The sequence below is a fragment of the Pseudopipra pipra genome, chromosome W (assembly GCF_036250125.1).
Source record: "Pseudopipra pipra isolate bDixPip1 chromosome W, bDixPip1.hap1, whole genome shotgun sequence".
Taxonomy (NCBI): domain Eukaryota; kingdom Metazoa; phylum Chordata; class Aves; order Passeriformes; family Pipridae; genus Pseudopipra; species Pseudopipra pipra.
The window spans coordinates 45,623,792-45,643,405 of NC_087580.1; the positions used below are offsets into that span (position 1 = coordinate 45,623,792).

Here is a 19,614-nt window from a genome sequence, read left to right on the forward strand (position 1 = left end):
AACTAAAGGCAACTATATATATATTACATTATATATTATTATATATATATATATATTACATTTCTATCAGTAATATATATATTACATTTTTTTCAAGCCCCTCCTTTAACTTTAGTCCAGGAGTAGCTTTTCAAGGCTGATACGTAACACAGTCTTTTGCTGTGGGAGTGTTCTGGGCTCCTGAACACTCCCCCCTCACCAAAGTTCCAGTTGTTTGTTGCAGTTTCTCTCCTCACGAAGTCCAAGAAGATAGCTTTGAGTCCTTGCTCTTCTGCTGCTGGTGATTTCTCCCTCTCGGTGTCTCACCTCGGTTTGTAGGCTGCTACAGTGTAGCTTATCAAGCGTCTGTGTCCTGGAATGTTCATTCCTCCATGTCAGTTCTCGGCTGCCCCCGGTCAGCTTCGGCAGGCAACTCTCAAGCTCTTGGCTCGCCTCCAATTTCGCCTGGGATTCTTCTCCCGAGCGCCAGGCCTACTTCCACGGCCCATCTCTTGGCTCAGCTTCAATGTTGAGCCTCTCCTCCACTTACAGTGGAGGGAAAGAAAAAGCCCCCCTCTACAGCTTCACTGCAGAAAAGGAGGGGGAAGAGGGCTTGGCTGCAAAGCCTGCCTCTCTCCTCTTGCCTCAGGTGCTGTGAATCCCTTCCTTCACAGCACACACTCCAACTGCTGGCTCTAGCCAAAGGCTGAGTTGGGGGGTCGCAGGGCTCCCCTCCCCCCCAGAGGGGAAGAGAGGGAGCCCAGCCTTGTCCACCTACACGCAGCAGACAGCAACAGCCAAACAACCAAGACAGAGCTGCCAACCACTTCCGGTGCTGTGATATATGATTTTGAGCAGAAGCGAACAACATGGACAGTGATTGGCTCTCCAGAGAACACTGCCTTGGCACCCAATCACCTCTGAGCCCCCCCCAGCCTCTCAGGGGGGCCAATTTCAAACTATGACAGTATTAATTACATTTGGGATACATGTAAGTATTTTTCTTTGTGTATATAAAAAGCTAACCAGTCAACTGTTGGCATAAAAAGCTAACCAGTTAATTCTACTTTGAAACCTAAAAAAAGCAAGCTGTTCTAAGCCTTAACCCTGTCCCACCACACTAACACTCTTAATTTTTCTTACATGCTGTCAGATCCAGGACAAATTCTTAACCTTAGATATGAATAGAATGGCTTTGGTTTATTTCCAAACCAATGTAGAATAGTTCTGATATTAGGTAGATTCTTTATGCTGCATTAACTCAGGAAAAAGTTTAGTGTACCTACAGCTCTGTAGGAATGCAGATCAATAAGACTGCTTCCTGGGGAAGCAGTGCTGCTTTTGGTTAAGTGCCAGAGTGAAGATTGACAGTGATGTCATCATAATATCAGTGTCTCCACATACCACACTGAACAGAAATAAGTGGCAACAGCAGACAGAAAGTATGCATGCTTAATACTTTTCACAGGCAGTCATCCATCCAGTGACAGTTTTTCCCTGACAATAGAGACTGTTTTCTGAGAAGTACTTAAGTTTGGTGAACATGCCCCACAGGCTACAGGGTTTTGTTGTTGTGGAAAAGCAGCACATGTGATGGCGATAGCAGGAATCTTTGTCCTGACAGTCAGGTCCTGATGCCAGTATTTTACAAGAGGGTATCCATCAGTAATCACTCAGTCTATTTTGCCAAGCTCCAGAGTGCTACCTGGACAAGGCTAAGGAAATGTATTGTGCAGGATGCAAGGGCAGGCCAGTCTAAGAATTTTAGGGAATACAGTTTATTTTTTTTTAAAATTACTTTTGCATATTTCCACCCTTAATAGCAGTAAAAACATGCTGTCCTTCAAATTTTATTTAAATAAAGACTGTAGGATTATTCTTCCAAACAACTATTCAGATTTTAAGTTTAGATGGTAATGTCATATAAGGATGGCAAATGAAATCCAGGGCAGCAGATTTGCTAGCTCTAACATTGGCTCTCTCCTTAAACATTTGTTGGCACTACCTTTGAGACCTTCTGATTCTGTCAGCCCAGCTAAGGCAAAACCAAAACATAATGGAAAATCCATATCGGAAAATCCATTATGTTTCCATTTCCACTTAGTGGAAATGATACTGCTTTTTATGCTGATACTCAAATGTCTCAAAAATTAATGCTGACTTCTTAAATGCCTCATTTATAGCTAATCTCAAAACTCCTAGCATTTAACACATAAGCTTGATTTCATCTTGTTGAAGATGAGACTTTTTGAAAGATGTTAAAGCTATTATTGTTCTAGCTTTATACAGCTCTGGAAACTCTGCCTATTGTCAAATACAACAATTAAGTCACAGAAATCAAAGAAGCATTTCTCTTTTTCCTGTCCTTTAGCTAACAGGCCTATTTTAGGGCATGTACTCCAAAACACTAATCACAAACCCTCAAATGATCTTTGCAAAAGGAGCTAAAAAGCTTAATTGCCTAAGCTACCATAACTTGACAAGTTCCCACACATCAGTTGACTGATGGTACTGGGGTCAGTAAACAGCATGCAAGTAGTCAGCTGATTAAATTTTATTTTGAGGTTGAAGTCTTAAGGTAGTGAACCTGATGCATTTTACTTTTAATTTGACAGAAACAACCATTCAAAGTGCCTAAAAGTTAAGTTAAGCCCTAATAATATAGTTGTTTCTCTGAACTCAAGAGGAGAAACACACTTCTATGGAAGCATCTCTATTACAAAAAGGTACCACTTATCAGTGGAGGGGCACGGAACAGATTGCTCACAGGCCAATTTGGTCAGCAATATGTCAGTTTATGTCATAGTTTGAAATTGGGCCCCCTTGAGAGTTCGAGGGGCTCAGAGGTGATTGGGTGCCAGGGCAGTGTTCCCTGGAGAGCCAATCACCACCCATGTTGTTCGCTTCTGCTCAAAATCATATATCACAGCACCAGAAACGGTTGGCAGTGCTGTCTTGGTTGTTTTGCTGTTGGTGTCTGCTGCGTGTAGGTGGACAAGACCAGGGGGTGGCTGGGCTCCCTCTCTTCCCCTCCGGGGGGGAGAGGGGAGCCCTGCGACCCCCCAACTCAGCCTTTGGCTAGAGTCAGCATTTTGGAGTGTGTGCTGTGAAGGAAGAGATTCACAGCACCTGAGGTAAGAGGAGAGAGGCAGACTTTGTAGCCAAGCCCTCTTCCCCCTCCTTTTCTGCAGTGAAGCTGTAGAGGGGGGCTTTTTTCCCCCCACTGCATTTAGGCTGGTGGGGAGTGGATTTTAAAGCTCAGCACTTGAGCAGAGCCAAGTGGATGGGCTGATAAATCAGCTCGGTGCTTGGGAGAAGAATCCCAGGTGAAATTGGAGACGATCCAAGAGCTCGAGAGTTGCCTGCCAAAGCTGACCGGAGGCAGCTGAGAACTGACGTGGAGGAATGAAGATTCCAGGACACAGACGCTTGATAAGCTACACTGCAGCAGCCTACAAACCGAGGTGAGACACCGAGAGGAAGGAATCACAGCAGCAGAAGAGCAAGGACTCAAAGCTATCTTCTCGGACTTCATGAGGAGGAGAGACTACAACAAACAACTGCTGGAACTTTGGTGAGGAGGGAGTGTTCAGGAGCCCAGAACACTCCCACAGCAAAAGACTGTGTTACATATCAGCCTTAAAGGCCGCTCCTGGACTAAAGTTAAAGGAGGGGCTTGAAAGGACTGACTGATAGCAATGTAATATATATATATATGTATATATAGTTGCCTTTAGTTTGTATAGTATTTATTTGTGTAAATAAATGTATATACTTCCCCCTTCCCCTACAGAAGCCTCTGGCCTGAAAGTTTCTCTCCGGTGTTAGGATAAATTGTTGAGAAGGGGTGGGGGAAGCCTAAAAATTGGATTTTAGATTTCTTAGGTGGCTCAAACTGCCACAGTTTATTACAAGAAGAACACTCATTATATACTGCTGCTACACCCGGACACATGATTCTTCTTCACACAGCATTGGATACATAAGAGAAACATACTTTGTTGTCCACTGCTAATTGGACCACAACAGGTGTCCATATGAGCTGAGGGCACACGTTCACCCTCTTGAAACTCCACCTTAACCTTGGCAGGGAGCCTTCTTTGTCCTAACTTCAAAGGCTGAAGCCATATTAGCTATGCAGTTCTTTTACTGTCTGCACCCAGCCATGCCAAGGCAAGGCCTACAGAAATGCAAAGGAAATTGTTCACACACGATCTCTATTCTCCCAACAACCACTTTTGAGTATTATTGAGTCTTATACTGGCAATAACAAAATGGCTGATGGTAATCTGACAGCTGCTATCTAGCATATTCCAACTGTTAAGAAGACCAAGTCCAAGTTTAAGAACCAATATTTGCCTCTCTGGTAGAAGGTCTGAGTAATTCAGCATCAGATACAAGTGTTGAGTCCTGAGCACTTTTCTTGCCACGAAGATATGAAATAATGCTACTGTTTGGGGAAGACTGAAGGAGGGTGTCATGGGTTAAGATTGGCCCCCTCTGAGAGTTCGGGGGGCTCAGAGGTGATTGGGTGCCAGGGCAGTGTTCCCTGGAGAGCCAATCACCACCCATCTTGTTCGCTTCTTCTAAAAATCATATATACACAGCCACCAGAAGCTGTTGGCAATGTTTCTGTTGGTGTCTGCTGCGTGTAGGTGTAGAAGGCCAGGGGGTGGCTGGGCTCCTTCTTTCCCCCTCCGGGGGGGAAGGGGAGCCCTGCGGCCCCCCCAACTCTGCCTAGGCCACAGTTAGTAGGCAGCATTTGGAGTGAGTGTTTGTGAGGGACGCGACTCACAACACCTGAGGTAAGAGGGAGGAGGCTAGGCCCTCTTCCCCCCCCGCAGCTGCAGGACGCTTGGGACAGTGTATAACTGGACCGAGCTGCCTTGTGGCCAAGGCTAGGGGGCTTTTTTTCCCCCCACTGAATTGAGGCTGGTGGGGGGTGGATTTTAAGGCTCAGCATTGGGAGCAGAGCCAAAGTGGACGGGCTAAATACAGCTCGGTGACAGGGGAAGAGAAACCCCCAGGCAAAATTAGAGACGGACCAGAGAGAGGCCCGGAGGATGTCCTTCACAGTGATTTAGACGCAGGACAGCCAAAAACCCGGAGGAGGAATGAAATTCCAGGATGCATATGTTGATAAACTGACTACACTACAGCAGCCTACTAACCGAGGTATGAGAGGAGAGACTCAAAGCTATCTTCTTGGACTTCATGAAGAAGAAAGAACTGCAGTAAACAGCTGAAGGTTGGTAGGGAGTGTTCAGGGGCCCCGAACACTCCCACGAGAGAGAGACTGGTTACTTATCAGCCTGAAAAGGCTTTTCCTGGACTAAAATTAAAAGGAGAAGCTTCAACGGGACTGATAGAAGTGTAATATATATATATATATAGTTGCTTTTAGTTTGTACAGTATATTTATTTGTGTAAATAAATGTAAATACTTCCCCCTTCCCCTATAGAAGCCTCTGGCCTGAAAGTTTTCTCTTCGGTGTTAGGATAAATTGTGGGAAGGAGTGGGGAAGCCTGGAAATTGGATTTTTGGATTTCTAACGTGGCTCAAACTGCCACAGAGGGTCACAGAAATGTGCTTCATGTTCCTTACCTGGAATGGTCTAAACAATTAACTTGCTTACCTTATGAGAAAGAAAGCAGAAATCTCTCTGAATCTGATCTACATTTTCCAGTCTGTCATTTCACAGAATCACATGCTATGTTTTGGACTCTCACACTCCTCTCCTCATTTTGTTTTGTTTTAAGTGGTGTGAAGTTAAATTACTTCCACCTAAGTGAGATGCCTCAGGAAAAAAAGGCTCATCATAATAGCCTATAATTTACTGGGCAGTATCACACACCATTAGAGCAATTAATGGAATTGGATATTTCTAACAGATAGATATTTCTAAGCATCGTAGAAGAGTCTTTTTTGTACTATTTCTGTCAGAACACAGAACTAAGTCATTCTTACCCCAAAGCATTTATCCTAAACCACAAATCACTGAAGGGTTTCAGCTGGTGTTGGTGCCCAGGGAATTAGTCCATTCAGAGAGTTTGTGTTCTGAAACACTGAAAATATCCCATTCTCTCTGAGCATGTAGCTCCTATTTTAAAATCAGTGAAATATTAAGAGGTTACCTTAATCTATTCCTTCTGGTTTTTTCCTTTTTAAATTTAAAAGTGCATTTTGTTGCTCCTTTACAGCTTCTGCAGGACCATTGGGTCTTGGCAGCTGATTTCCTGGAGTGGGTCCTGGTCAGTTACTGAAATACTTCTGTTTCAATGCCTTAATGACAATGGAAGAAAAATAACCAAGTAATTAGCATTAAGTGTCAGAATACCATTTATAAAGAGGTTATAATGAAATAAAGCACTTGCTATTGGGACTTAAAAACTACTTGGACATTTTTATACTAGAAGGTGGCCTTGGGGCAAATCAAGTGTATGTTCTCAATTACTATCAACCCCACTTAGATTTGGTAAAGCAAGGGATAGTTATTTTCAGCTAGCACTCAGACATCCTAACAAAACTCTAGACTATTTTGCAAAAGGTCTTGTATAAGCAGTTTCTAGCTCTGAACAGCTCACATTCTGAATAGACAATAGTCTTAGATGAGACAAGAGTCTCATCGGAGTTAAGAGTAAAGTAGGAATAAAGAAAAATTAAAGAAAAATTAAAGGAATATATCTGAAGTCTTGATCAGATCCAGGACTTGGACACCAGCTGTTTTGTTAGCTTTTAAGATTTCTGTACTGTGCTGTTTCTACCCTGTAAACTATGAGAAAGACACAATTTCTATCGTAGCAGAAGACAAACACAAGTGAGCAAGGTTAATTTCATTTAGTGGAATTACATAACCTATTTTAAATTTTAGGAACTTCACAGCTTCCATAAAGTGTGGTTAACAAAAAGTGGCTAAGGTGTCTCCTAGGCAATCATTACTCCTGCTAATGCCAGTTACATGATATTCAATGCTAGTTATAAATGAAATCAATACTGTAAGCACAAGTTGTTTCCTGCCTTAAACTGTAGCATTGCCAATAAATAGTCTAGATTGGTGTCATGGTTTGAGAGCTTCAAAAATGCAATTCTCTAGTCCAAACCCCCTCCCACATCTCAACCCAGTGTGAGATGGATTTTCCAGACGCCACACAAGACTCAAAATGGGGGAAAGGAAATATATATTACAATGACTGTACAAAATAAATACTACAATACACTATATACAATCTTAGCTATCTCTACCATGACATAAAAGTATTTACAATGGATCAAATCTCTTCTCCCCTCCAAATAAAAGTCCAGGAGGGAAGAAGGAAAGATCCTTTCCACTTTCAGAGCAGCATTCTCTTCAGAGTAGCAGTCTATCTCTCTCTCTTCGATGCAACAGCTGTAGCTGGATCTCTGCCAGTACACACGAGGGGGTATCCAAGCCCTCTCGGCCACTCGTCTCCAAGCGAGGGTCTTCTCTTACGTAGGCTGTGTTCACTGGGACAAGGGTCACTTCACTACATCATATCACGAAGCTCAGGGGTCTTCGTGACGGTCCCTATCTTCAGGGGATTCAAGTTCCCCTACAGAGCTTCTGTGCTCTGTCTCAAGGCAGCAGGGGGGGGCCAAGGTCACCCTCTCCACATTCCTTCTCAGAGCTTTTCAGCTCCTTTCTGCAGTGCTGTAGCACTTCAAGGCTCTTTCAAGTAAGAGTCCATCATCCTCCTCTCTCTTGGAGGTCTCAGAGGGGTTTGGGGTTTTGTTTCAGTTCTTACTCAAACACTCTCTCTCTGTAGAGCCTAGTCTTGCTCTCTCTGCTGCTGGCTCTCCTTCTCTTGGACAACTCTGTGTCTCTCTTGCTCGGCTGCATGTTTTGTTTCTGCTGCTTCTCCCTTATCTCTTCTGGCTCTCTGCCACTGCTCTCTGGATGCTGCTCCTGCCGCCGATCCTGCTGCTTCTTACAGTAGAAACTCCTTCAGCTGTCAGCCACAGGTACTTAGCCCAGCCTTATGCTGTTCCAAGTCCCTGTAACCCCCCCCAGCCAGGGGCTGGGGGGCCAGAGCCCCCCAGGGGGGCTCCTGCCCTTTCTCCTCGTGGCCTTACAACATGGCTACTTCTTCAACAACTGCAACTACCTTCTCTTCCATTCTGCTTCTGATATGTTTATATTTTGCAAAAGCACTCATTGGGTAAAACTTTAATGGTCACCACCCCCTGGGGTTTTACCATTTTATAACTTCAGGGGGAAAACTGTTTTACCACCACCACAACTGGAAAAATACACTGTCCTACAATATGATCTGAAAAATCACTTCATACATATGTACTGGTGTCCCAAGCATAGCAGAACTAATTATTTGGAAACTTATACTGAATGTTCTTAAAGATGGTGGCCAAAAAAGTCTGAAGGTGCTCTGAAAAAGTCTTCTATAAAAAAATACATAACATCTACACTGATCCCCTAGATTCAGATCTGCCTTGTCTAACCAGCAATGAGGGAGCCCTGGCCTTAAGGGGACAGCTCTGTTCATTGCATGCCTCCCTAACAGTGTAAAGTGACAGAAATACACTTTTCAAACTGCCAACTGGTATATCTTCCTCATTACAGAAATCAATATTATGAACTAGAACATTCTGCAAGATTTTCCTTTGAAGTCCATTTCTCACCATCAGGGAGTAGTGAAAATGAAAGTATAATGGAAAAGGATATTTAGACAAGCATCGTGGTTTAAATCACCACAGAATTTCACGTTAAAAAAGCATCATGACGGTTTAAATGAAATTGAAGAAGACACTGGATGAAGTAAGGCTGAAAATCTTTCAAACCCAGGGAATAGGATATGCTCTGTTAAGACTTAACCTTCAAGCTTTAGGTGATTGAATTCCGAATGTCAAATATGACTGTCTAAAGGCCATGATTCATACACCTTTTAATTGTCTACCTTTGCTCTACACTGGGAACAGAGATGATCAGTTAGCATTATCCATGCCTTTCAGAGTTCTCTAAAACACTGGGATTATGCTTTCAGAAATTCATGTAACATTTCATTTCAAACCTGGCTTACTGGCTTTAAAACACATTTATTTGATATTAACAGTAGGTTAATGCACATTTGGACATAACTCGTGTACTATACCTGAGTAGCTGTAACCCTAGTGCAAGGATTAAATGTGAATAAGCCTTGAAGAAGATTGAGCAGATCATCACCAGCCGCATTGAAGATATGTTGAAGTGGCATTCCAGGGAAAGATTTAAATGTGACATAGTCTGGAAGACTTGTCATCCCCTACAAAGACCAAAAATGCAATATATGTTTTTTACTTAAGAGTTCAGTTTTTCACAGAAAGCAAACTTCATATGGCTGTCTTTCAGCAGAAGCAAATCATCTTTCAAAACACCTTGCTAATACTTGGTCACTGAAATAACAAATGTAGGAGTAGTGGGTCATAAAGACTTTTTTTTTTCAGTAACTGTTCCAGTTGTTTTACACTTTCCCTTAAATGATCTGTCCTTCCTTTGCTTTAGCAGTGACCAGGCCAAAAGGAAAAACTGTTAACAAAGAAAGGAAGTAAAAAAGAACTTTAGAGTGGATGCAGACAAATGAAATAAAGGTTCCTTTTGTGATCTGACATGGTGGGAAGGAAAATATTCACAAAAGCGCAAGTGTTTCTCCACATTAATAAAATTAACTGCATTTTGAGCTACTTTTGAAATGCACTACTGAAAATTTATATGGGCTGTTGGAGGAGGGAAGGAAAATGTACACCAAGCAATTAAACAAAAGATGAACTGCGTACTTTTTTCTCCTGTAGGTATGAAATCAAAACCATTGTATTCAAATTCTAGCATAAAAATGATCTTGTAACAATTATCCAAATGTAATACTTTAGTAGTATTTTAAGTATTTAGTCATCACACTTCAGCAAGTTTGTCCATGCAAAATAAAATATTAACAATAAAGTGAAAAATGTGCTCAATCAGTTACAATCTTGATAGTAGAGTTTTCAATTATTGAAATGCATGGGCTTGCAAATTAACTTAGGGATGCATCATCTCTATTGTGCTAGCCAATCTCCTATTCACTCCTTTCCCCACCCATATCTTAACTCTTCCTCTCCAAAGAAAGCAGAAATGTCACTGCAAAAACCTTTATCTGTTTCATTCAGAATCCCAGAGCAACAGCAGAATTGTGTGGGGCTAAGCAGTGTGATGCCTTAAGCCCCTAATAGTTTTTTATTTTTCTAATACTTGTAAGCCTCATAAGTTTTATAAGTAATAGAAGTAGACTCTAAAAGCAGCATCCCTTACATCCCTTTCCCTGTAGCACCCTTGTTTACACATTCCTTAACCCTCTTACCCCATTCTATGCACCCTATATCACTCCTACCCCCGAATCCAGTAGAAATGTTTAGTCTTTTATCAAGGCAAGGCCTAGATTGTTTGCAGAACAACATATCAGGGCCTGAATAACAAAACGAAGTCAAGAATTAGGTAACTATGTACCCTTTGTGCTCTGAAGAAGATGAAGATTGGATGAAGAAAGGGTCCCGAAATACACCCCAGACCCATTTTCAGGGGGTGGACCCGGGGTGGTCCAGAGTAAAGGCCACAGGGTGGACACATTTGGGATTGGATAGATGGCATTACAAAATGTAACATCTGGGGCACAGCAGGCGCACGCATCTGTAGTGGTTTGAACCAGGTTTTCCCCCTGAAGCTAAGAAAAAGTGGTAACCCCCAAGGGGTGGTGACACTGGAGATTTGAACCAATCTGCGCTCCCGCGAAATATATACATACCACAAACAGACCGGAAGAGATGAGTTGTAGTTGGGTGGTAGAAGTGGTAGCCATGTTCTGACACCACGAGGAAAGGGGTTCTGAGCCCCTTGGGGCTTTGGCCCCCGGCCCCCGGCTGGGGGGACTGCAGAGACTTGGAACAGTGTTAGACTGAGCTAAGTGTCTATAGTTAAGCTGGGAGATGTTTTCTCCACCGTGGGCAGCGGAGACAGAGCAGAAGCAGAGATGCAGCGTCCAGAGGCTATGGCTGAAAGCCAACTGATAAGAACTGAACCAGAGAAACAGCAGAAACAGCATGCAACTGAGTAAGGAAGACACCGAGTTGTCTCAGAGAGCCGAGAGAGAGCCAGCAGAGAGAGAGAGAGAACTGAGTTCTACACAGTTTTGGGGGTAAGAACTGAACCAGACTCCCCAAACTCCTTTGAGACCTCCGGGAAAGGAGGGACATGGACTCCTATTTTGGAGAGGAGTTTTGGACATGCAGCACCGGAGAGAGAGAGGAGCTAAGAAGCTCGGTTGTCCTGAGAGCTTAGCCAGGACAGTGGGTGGGAGGTTGACCTTGGACCCCTCCCTTGCTGCAAGCTACAAAGAAGCTCACAGCCATCCTGAGGCAGGGCACAGAAGCTCTGCAAGAGGCTTAAGTCTCCTGAAGATGCCAGACTGTCACGAAGACCCCCTGCGTCTCGTGATATGACCGTGGTGGAACAACCTTTGTCTGGGGTGAACGTAGCCCACGAAGACCCCTCGTTTGGAAACGACGAACCGAGGGGGATACCCCCCTCGAGAGTGCTGGCAGAAATCTAGCTATCAGCTGCTGCTTGTGAAGAAGACAGATTGCTGGTGTAGAAGATACTCCTGCTTAGAGACTGGAAGGGATCTGTCCTTCTTCCCTCCTGGACTTTTATTTGGAGGGGAGAAGAGATCTGATCCATTGTAAATACTTATGTCATGGTAGGGAAGGGATCAGGTATGCAAAATTGTTCATGTTTCTGCTAACACGCCCTGGATTGAGAGGAGAGAAGAGAAACGAAAGCTCAGAAAGTGCAGAAAAATCAAAAGTAGAGTTAGAAAAAGGGGGAAAAGATGAAGTTAAAACTACCCCCGTCTCACGAGTTTTATTTAAAAACACAGAGAATGGTGATTTAAATGTATTAATATCACCCGATGGGAAAGTAAACAGCCCGGGAGAGGATGGAGCGGCAGGAGCGGTCCCAGGACCGGCCCCTGCTGAACAGGAAGGAGCCATTGGTGGACCCCCTGGTGTGGATCTGGCTGCACCAGGAGGGATTAGGCAAATTAAAGTCTCTGGAGAAGTTAGTTCAGGTCCAGCGGGAGCGAGTCCTGTCGGTTTGGCTGGAGTAAACACAGAGGTGCAGATAAGACCTGTGGAATCAGCTTTTGTTGAAGCTGCTTTTAGCATGACAGAGCAAAGCGAGAGTTACGCAGGCGCTGCGGGGCTCATCATCATCATGGTTGGGCTTCGCGAACGAAGATTTGGGAAGGCTCTATCCACATTTGTTACAGGCACGTTGGTGACTTATGAGGCCAATATGAGACAGACATGTCCGATTGCAAAAGGCACAGCAGAAAGACTCCTTAGATGGTATATTCCGCAAAACACGGTTCTTTCTGCGTTGCCTTTTCTCCTCGAGAGTGATCCTGCGTGTGTTCTCAAGAGAGACAGCAGCATTATAGATGGTGTGTCTCCAGGCCTCCCAATTGGAGGCCAGAGTAGACCAGTTATGGTGGTCAATATGGCCAAGGCTAAGATGTTGTTTCAGGGAGTCCTTGTATCTTTGCTTCGGGGCTTCTCTCTTGCGGCAGCAAGTTCACCATAGAGCAAGATCTTAGGGAGGCGGTGGTCCTTCATCCTGGAGATGTGCCCTGCCCATCGCAGCTGTGTTCTCAACAACATGGCCTCAATACTTGTGACTGCTGCTTGTTCTAGAACAGATGTATTGGTCACATAATCTGATCAGTGGATGTTTAGGATTGTACGGAGGCAGCGTTGATGGAAGCGTTCTAGGAGATGCAGGTGGTGGCGGTAGATGACCCATGACTCGGAACCATACAAGAGAGTAGACAACACTATGGCTCTGTAAACACTGATCTTGGTACTTTTCTTCAAGTGTTTATTATGCCATACTCTTTTGTGGAGTTTTCCAAAAGCACTATATGCCTTTGCTAACCTGTTGTCTATCTCCCCATCAATCTTACCATCCGAGGAGATGAGGCTACCTAGGTAATTAAACTGCTGGACTGATTTGAGTTCTGATTGGCCAATGGTGATGTGGGGATGATGGGGGACTTCCTGAGGTGCAGGTTGATGGAGAACCTCTGTCTTCTTTAAGCTGACTTCCAGGCCAAAGAGCTCAGCAGCATCTCCAAAGCAGGATGTTAAACGCTGCAGAGCTGCTTCTGTGTGGGCGACAAGGGCAGCATCATCAGCATAAAGCAGCTCCCGGACAAGATGGTTTAAGGTCTTGGTGTGGGCCTTCAGACGCCTTAGATTGAATAGGCTTCCATCAGTATGATATCGAATGTAGATACCGTCCTGATCATCGAGGTCTGCCGTGGCCCTTTGGAGCATCATGCTAAAAAAGACTGTGAATAGGGTAGGAGCGAGAACGCAGCCTAGTTTCACACCATTCTTAATTAAAAAGGGCTCAGAAAGTGTGTTGCCATATCTGACTTGGCCGTGCTGATCCTCATGGAGTGAGATGATCATTTTAAGGAACTTGGGGGGACAACCTAAACGTTCCAAAATCTGCCACAGACCTTTTCTGCTCACAGTATCGAAAGCCTTGGTGAGGTCGACAAAGGTTACATAGAGACCTTTGTTCTGTTCCCTACACTTCTCTTGCAGTTGTCTGAGAACAAATACCATGTCTGTGGTGCTTCTGTTGGCTCTGAAACCACACTGACTTTCAGGAAGGATACCTTCTGCTATAGTGGGTATTAGTCTGTTCAAGAGTATTCTTGCCAGGATTTTGCCAGCAATGGAGAGCAGAGTAATACCTCGGTAGTTTGAGCAATCTGATTTAATTCCTTTCTTCTTATACAAAGTGATGATGACTGCATCACGAAGGTCAGATGGTAGTTCGCCAAGTTCCCAACAGCGCACCACAAACTCGTGAAATTTGGTGTGGAGTGCAAGGCCCCCATGTTTCCAGACTTCGGGTGGAATTCCATCAATCCCAGCTGCCTAGCCGATTTTCACCTGCTGTATGGCCTTGAGGGTTTCTCCTAAAGTGGGGGCAGTATCTAATTCATACTTTACTGGTTGTTGTGTGATGGAGTGAATTGCTGAGTCTTGGACTACGCGGTTGGTACTGAAAAGAGTCTGAAAGTGTTCAGACCATCGATTCAGAATGGAGGTTTTTGAGTTTGGGAAGAATAGAGTTTTTGATCATGAAGCCGACACCTGAGAGATGTTTTTCGGTTCTGGGCTTGCCTGACCAAAAGAGTGTGTAACCGGCACCATGTTCTCTGAGGCTGCCTTCCTCGTGAAGGCGAACTTCACTGAGAGCAGCAATGTTGATGTTGAGACGAGCCAGTTCATGGGCAATTAGGGCAGAACGTCGCTCAGGACATCCGATATCCGCAGAATCAAGCATGGTTCTGATGTTCCAACATGCTAGAGTTGATTTAGGTACACCTTTGGAGGCAGGTGCATGCCTTTGTCTTTTGATCTTTGTGAGACCGCATTGGAAGAAGATGCCCGTTGGCCTGCGGTTAACCAACCGGGTGAAGGGGAGATGAGCTTTGTTTAGGCCACCTTTTCTAGGCCCCTCTCCAAGTGGAGCAAGCAGTGCTGTCCTTGAAAAGGCTGCTTGGTCGTTCAGGGTGCTGCCCCAAGAGACTGTCATCTCCAGTCAGTCTCAAATGACCAATATCCTGAACCGCCTGCATGCAGGGTTGGGTCTGCGGCTGCCAGTGCACCTTTCACCTGCCGTTTCAACCCTCACCCGTCGCTACAGGGCTTTTTGCATGTGGGTAAAGCCTTCAAGCCTGCCCAATGGATTTTTTAGGTGAGACACAGTATGCGTGGAACTGAACCCACCCTTTAATCCTGAGGTTCATCTGCCAGGGCCGAGCAAGCTTGGACGGTGGCAGTGAGGTCCTCAGGACGTAGGTTTGATTAGAGTGACCTTCTCTTAGATGGATGGCCTTACAGGGCTAAGCGAGCTCCATCTGCCCGGGTTTGGGATTAGAGTTGTCCTTCTCCTAGGATGACTGCCAGAAGGCTAACGAGCTCATCCTGCCCAAGAATGTATTAAATCTGGTCCTACGGTTTTGATCTATCTGGCATGGGCGACCCTACCAGAGGCATGTAACACATAGCTCGCAACCACATGGGGTACACAGACTACGTTCCTATTAGAACGATTTGGGCAAGTCTTTCATTTCCTACTTTATTATCACCTATCTATAAACAATCTGAAGGAGATACCCAGGAACAACCCTTTGTCCTGTCCACCATTTCAGGATGTAACAGAGCAAAGCAAATATATCCAGAACATGCTGAACCTGGGCAGTAGCCACAGGTGAACCAAAAACAGACAGTCAAACAAAGCAATTGTTCTGACCCCAGTACCCATCCAAGGTGGGGATGCCTTTCATGGCCCCAGCATGGCCGGGACCGCCATTATTCTAAAAGAACCCACTATCCACCCTGACCTTGTCCTTCCCCCACTGTGTTTCCACATATCTTCAGACACGCTGCTCACCTGCGACATTTCATACGGGATTGTCCCGCTCTCCCTCCTGCCGGTGGGCGGACCCCCTCGGCCTGCTCGACACCCTACCCTAATCCTCCCGCCCCCTCCCTCCTTCTCCCCCCAAACCTGGAACGGCAAACCTCTGTGTGCTCCGAAGCTTCCCTCTCCTCTCTCATGGGGGCGCAGCACCTGCTGGCAAGGCTCCCCTTCTCTCTCCTTTCTCCAGCCACGGCCGCGCCCAGGTGCTCAACCGCACGCGCTCTGCACGCACGGCATGGGAAAAGCCCCCGGCAGCGGAGGGTCCGGGCCGCATGGCACTGGAAGCTCCCCGCAGCCACGGACCCCGCCCCCGAGGCGTGGGAAAAGCCCCCGGCAGCGGAGGGTCCAGGCCGCGTGGCACTGGAAGCTCCCCGCAGCTGCTGCGGGGCTAGCTAGTCCAGAAATAACATCTAGTTTGGTTGCAACAAGAGTAACAGCAGGAGAAACTCCTGGCCCCACAGGGGCAATGGAGGCGGGGTCTACCCTGCCTGTTCCAGCGAGCGGAGAAGCAGTCTGTAGCTCTGCAGCTGCCAGCAGCTTTGCCGGAGCAGACAAAGTTGTCATAGCAACAGCAGAAGTGAGCTCGAGAGTAGAAGAACAAGTAACAGCTAAATTGATAGTTGTATCAGTAACGGAATAAGAACTGTAAAAGCTGAAAAGTCAGCTTTTACTAAGATTGCTTTTGGTGCAATAACATCAGAGAAGGTTATTATAGATGCGGCATCTGTTGTAGAAACAAAAGAGATTTGAGAAGTCACAGTGAAAGCGCCGCTGGAATTGGCCAGTGTAGGGATGGCGGCAGGCGTAGGAGTCGCTGATTTAGACAGTAGCAGTAAAGTGAAGGCGTCGGCCCCAGGGGGGGCGACGGCCCCAAATGTAGGGGTGTTTGTGAGAGCGAGTAGCCCAGTACCACAGACGGGTGCTCAGGCAGTTGATTTTATCGGTGGCGATAGCGATATGAGAACTGTAAGGACAGAACTACATGCCTCGAGTGCAAGTGCTGCAAACGCAGCAGGCTGTACTGCTGTAGAGGCAGAGAGAAAGCAGAAAGCTAGTACGGTGGACGGAGAGGCGATTATAAGAACAGCCGTTGCTGCGGCAACGGAACTCTCAGAGAGCAGGGGAGGTTTCTGGAACGGCCGTTACCACGGCGACAGAGCTGGCTGGCGCAGTAAAGAAAAAAGTGTTTGATACAGTGAGAATGCGTGTGACAGAGAAAGTGAGATACGAGCAGGGAGTGATCCCAAAGTTTAGAACTGTAGCGAGCACAGAAAGGCGGGACCCAGCTCTGCCCTTGCTGTTTCGGGGACCGCCCCAAGTGTGGCAGGCGCGATCAGAGGTTGGCTCGTAGCAAAGACACCGGGAGCTGCGAGAAAAGCTGGGGCAAAGATAACAGATGAGAGTGTGGAGTCTCCCCCGTCCGTGCTGGCTGGCGCGGGGGGGGTAGCTCCTTCCCCTGTAACAGCTAATCCCATGCAGGCAGCTGCAGTGGGTGCAAGTGCTGTAGAGATTTTAAAGCCACCCGATGACTTTACAGTTATCATAACAATAAAGATGCCTGCTCCCATAACAAGCGGAGCAGAGCCGAGAGCCAGAGCAGCCAGTGCCCAGCCTATTTCAACATGTAGGAAAGGAAGGGAGAAATCACGTGACCGTCACAGGCGCCAGCACTGCTCTGCGAGTGCCAGGACAGCGTTAACCACCGGCACAGAAAGAATGAGTCCAACTGCGGGACAGTCAAAATCTGGGTTTAGTACAGGAGCTACTGCCGCCTTCGCAGACAGAGCGGGGGCCGCAGCGAGCGCACAGGCAAATTATTTCCTGGCTGTGACCAACACGGGTGGAGCTACTCATGGCACCTTGGAGGCTGCGAGCAAGAGACCGGCTGGGGGTGCAGAGGCTGCAGGAGAGCCTAGAACAGTGGCTGCTGGAGTCCCAGCCCAGCCTAACATGGGACCCTCTGGCTCCGCCACTAGGAGCGGAGATGGAGATGTCGCTCCCCCTCCAGCCCTCCCAAACCTGCATAATCCGTACCCTCCCATCAGACCGAAAGGGGGGAGGGGAAGACAAAATCAGTGTAAATTCCCAGCGAACATAAAAACTAAAACCCGCCGGTTCAATATATGTCATAAGATAATAAGGTGATGCTTTGAAAACTATGGGAGCTATCTAAGTCTAAAGGGAAAGAAACTAATTTGTCCCCAACAAGTGAAACTGGAAAAAGAAACTGTCTATTGACCCTTGCATCCCCTGTCTTTTAAAACTGTCATAGACTCATAACCTGTGAAAAAATATTCCTACCCTCAGTAAGGAGGGAACACTGATTTGTTTTAAATATAAACTAACAATGTGTCATAAGTTAACTGTTCACAGACAGTTTGTTCCAGCAAGCAGACCTGAAGCTGTACCACCAAAATTCAAGCTGAGAACCATGGGAACAACTTTTATGCAGAAGTAGACAAATGTCTTAACGGCAAATGAAATACACCAGACCAAGAGTGAGTAGATAAAGGCCTTCTGACACAATTGAAAATCAACTTGCACTAAAGGTGGTACAGAAACATATGCATATATTGTAATTATTGTATTATTTTGTTACTTTCTATTTTATATTATTTTAAGCTTCGCTTATTGTTAGCTTAATTGCTAAGAATTGAAAGCTTATATTGCTTTTGCCACATGAATTGCTTTAAAGCTTGCAATGTTTATACTTGCACATATCTTGTTCCAGCAACAATTTGTAAACATCTGTGTCTCTCTGACTACTGCAGCTTGTGAAAGAATTTCTCCTAAAAGCAGTTTGATGAAAGGTCCATAGAATTTTCATGTGACTGTGGAATCGTGTTTATCTATCTATGTTCTTAAGATGCTTTTTATCTAGTGTCATCTAGGAATGTATGTGAACCTGAATTTGCATAAGAAGTCCTACACTAAGACCAAGGATGGATAAGAAAGTGGCATCAATGCTGTAGTAAAAGACAACAAAGCCAAGAAAGCAGAGTGACCCTTTGCCTGGACACCATTGCAGCTTCTGTAAAGCAGCGGGTAAAGCCATCTGAAGCCGGGAGCTGCCTTTTCCCAGCCATGCTGAACAGCTTCTGAGAAACACACTCTGCATGAACCTTCTATGGCCTTTTCTCACTTATCACAGAACCCGTGTTCTCTAGGGCAGGGAATTTCACAGTGGTGTTGTACTTATGAGAAAATGTCATCATGGCTAGGCTTCGCGAACGAAGATTTGAGAAGGGCTCTACCCATGTTTGTTGCAAGCGTGTTGGTGGCTGAAAAGGCCAATACGAAACAGACATGTCCGGTTGCAAAAGGCACAACAGAAAGACTCCTTAGATGGTATGTTCTGCAAGGCACGATTCTTTCTGTGTTGCCTTTTCTCCTCAAGGGTGATCCTGCGTGCTTTCTCAAAAGCATCAGCAGCGTTATAGATGGTGTGTCTCCAGGTCTCCCAATTGGAGGCCAGAGTAGACCAGTTATGGTGGTCAATATGGCCAAGGCTAAGATGTTGTTTCAGGGAGTCCTTGTATCTTTTCTTCGGGGCTCCTCTCTTGCGGCAGCCAGTAGCAAGTTCACCAAAAAGCACGATCTTAGGGAGGAGGTAGTCCTTCATCCTGGAGACGTGCCCTGCCCAACGCAGCTGTGTTCTCAGTAACATGGCCTCAATACTTGTGACTGCTGCTTGTTCAAGAACAGATGTATTGGTCACATAATCTGACCAGTGGATGTTTAGGATTGTATGGAGACAGCGTTGATGGAAGCATTCTAGGAGATGCAGGTGGTGGCGGTAGATGACCTGTGATTCAGATCCGTTTAAGAGAGTAGACAGCACTATGGCTCTGTAAACACTGATCTTTGTACTTTTCTTCAAGTGTTTGTTTCGCCAAACTCTTTTATGAAGCTTTCCTAAAGCACTATATGCCTTTGCTAACCTGTTGAGAAAATGTATCTCCTTGTTAATGGAAGTCTGGTGCTTGTTATTTTTTTTTTTTTACAGTGTCCTTTAGCAGAGTGATAATCATTCTGTTCTCTACATGATTTGTATTTTTTTTCTTTTTCAGAATTTTAGCATTTCTCC

At 45.5% G+C, this 19,614-nt stretch overlaps 1 protein-coding gene across 1 annotated transcript in view; it reads right to left on the reverse strand.

Moving 5' to 3' along the window:
* Positions 1–5,953: 5,953 nt before the first annotated feature.
* LOC135405122 (cyclin-dependent kinase 7) overlaps positions 5,954–19,614 on the reverse strand; it is a 39,072-nt gene continuing 25,411 nt past the window's right edge. The window contains exons 10-11 of the mRNA XM_064639828.1: positions 9,106–9,255; positions 5,954–6,262 (exon numbers count right to left, since the gene is read on the reverse strand). Of these exons, the coding sequence (XP_064495898.1) occupies positions 6,233–6,262; positions 9,106–9,255 (180 nt within the window). The 3' untranslated portion in view covers positions 5,954–6,232. The remainder of the gene's footprint in view (positions 6,263–9,105; positions 9,256–19,614) is intronic.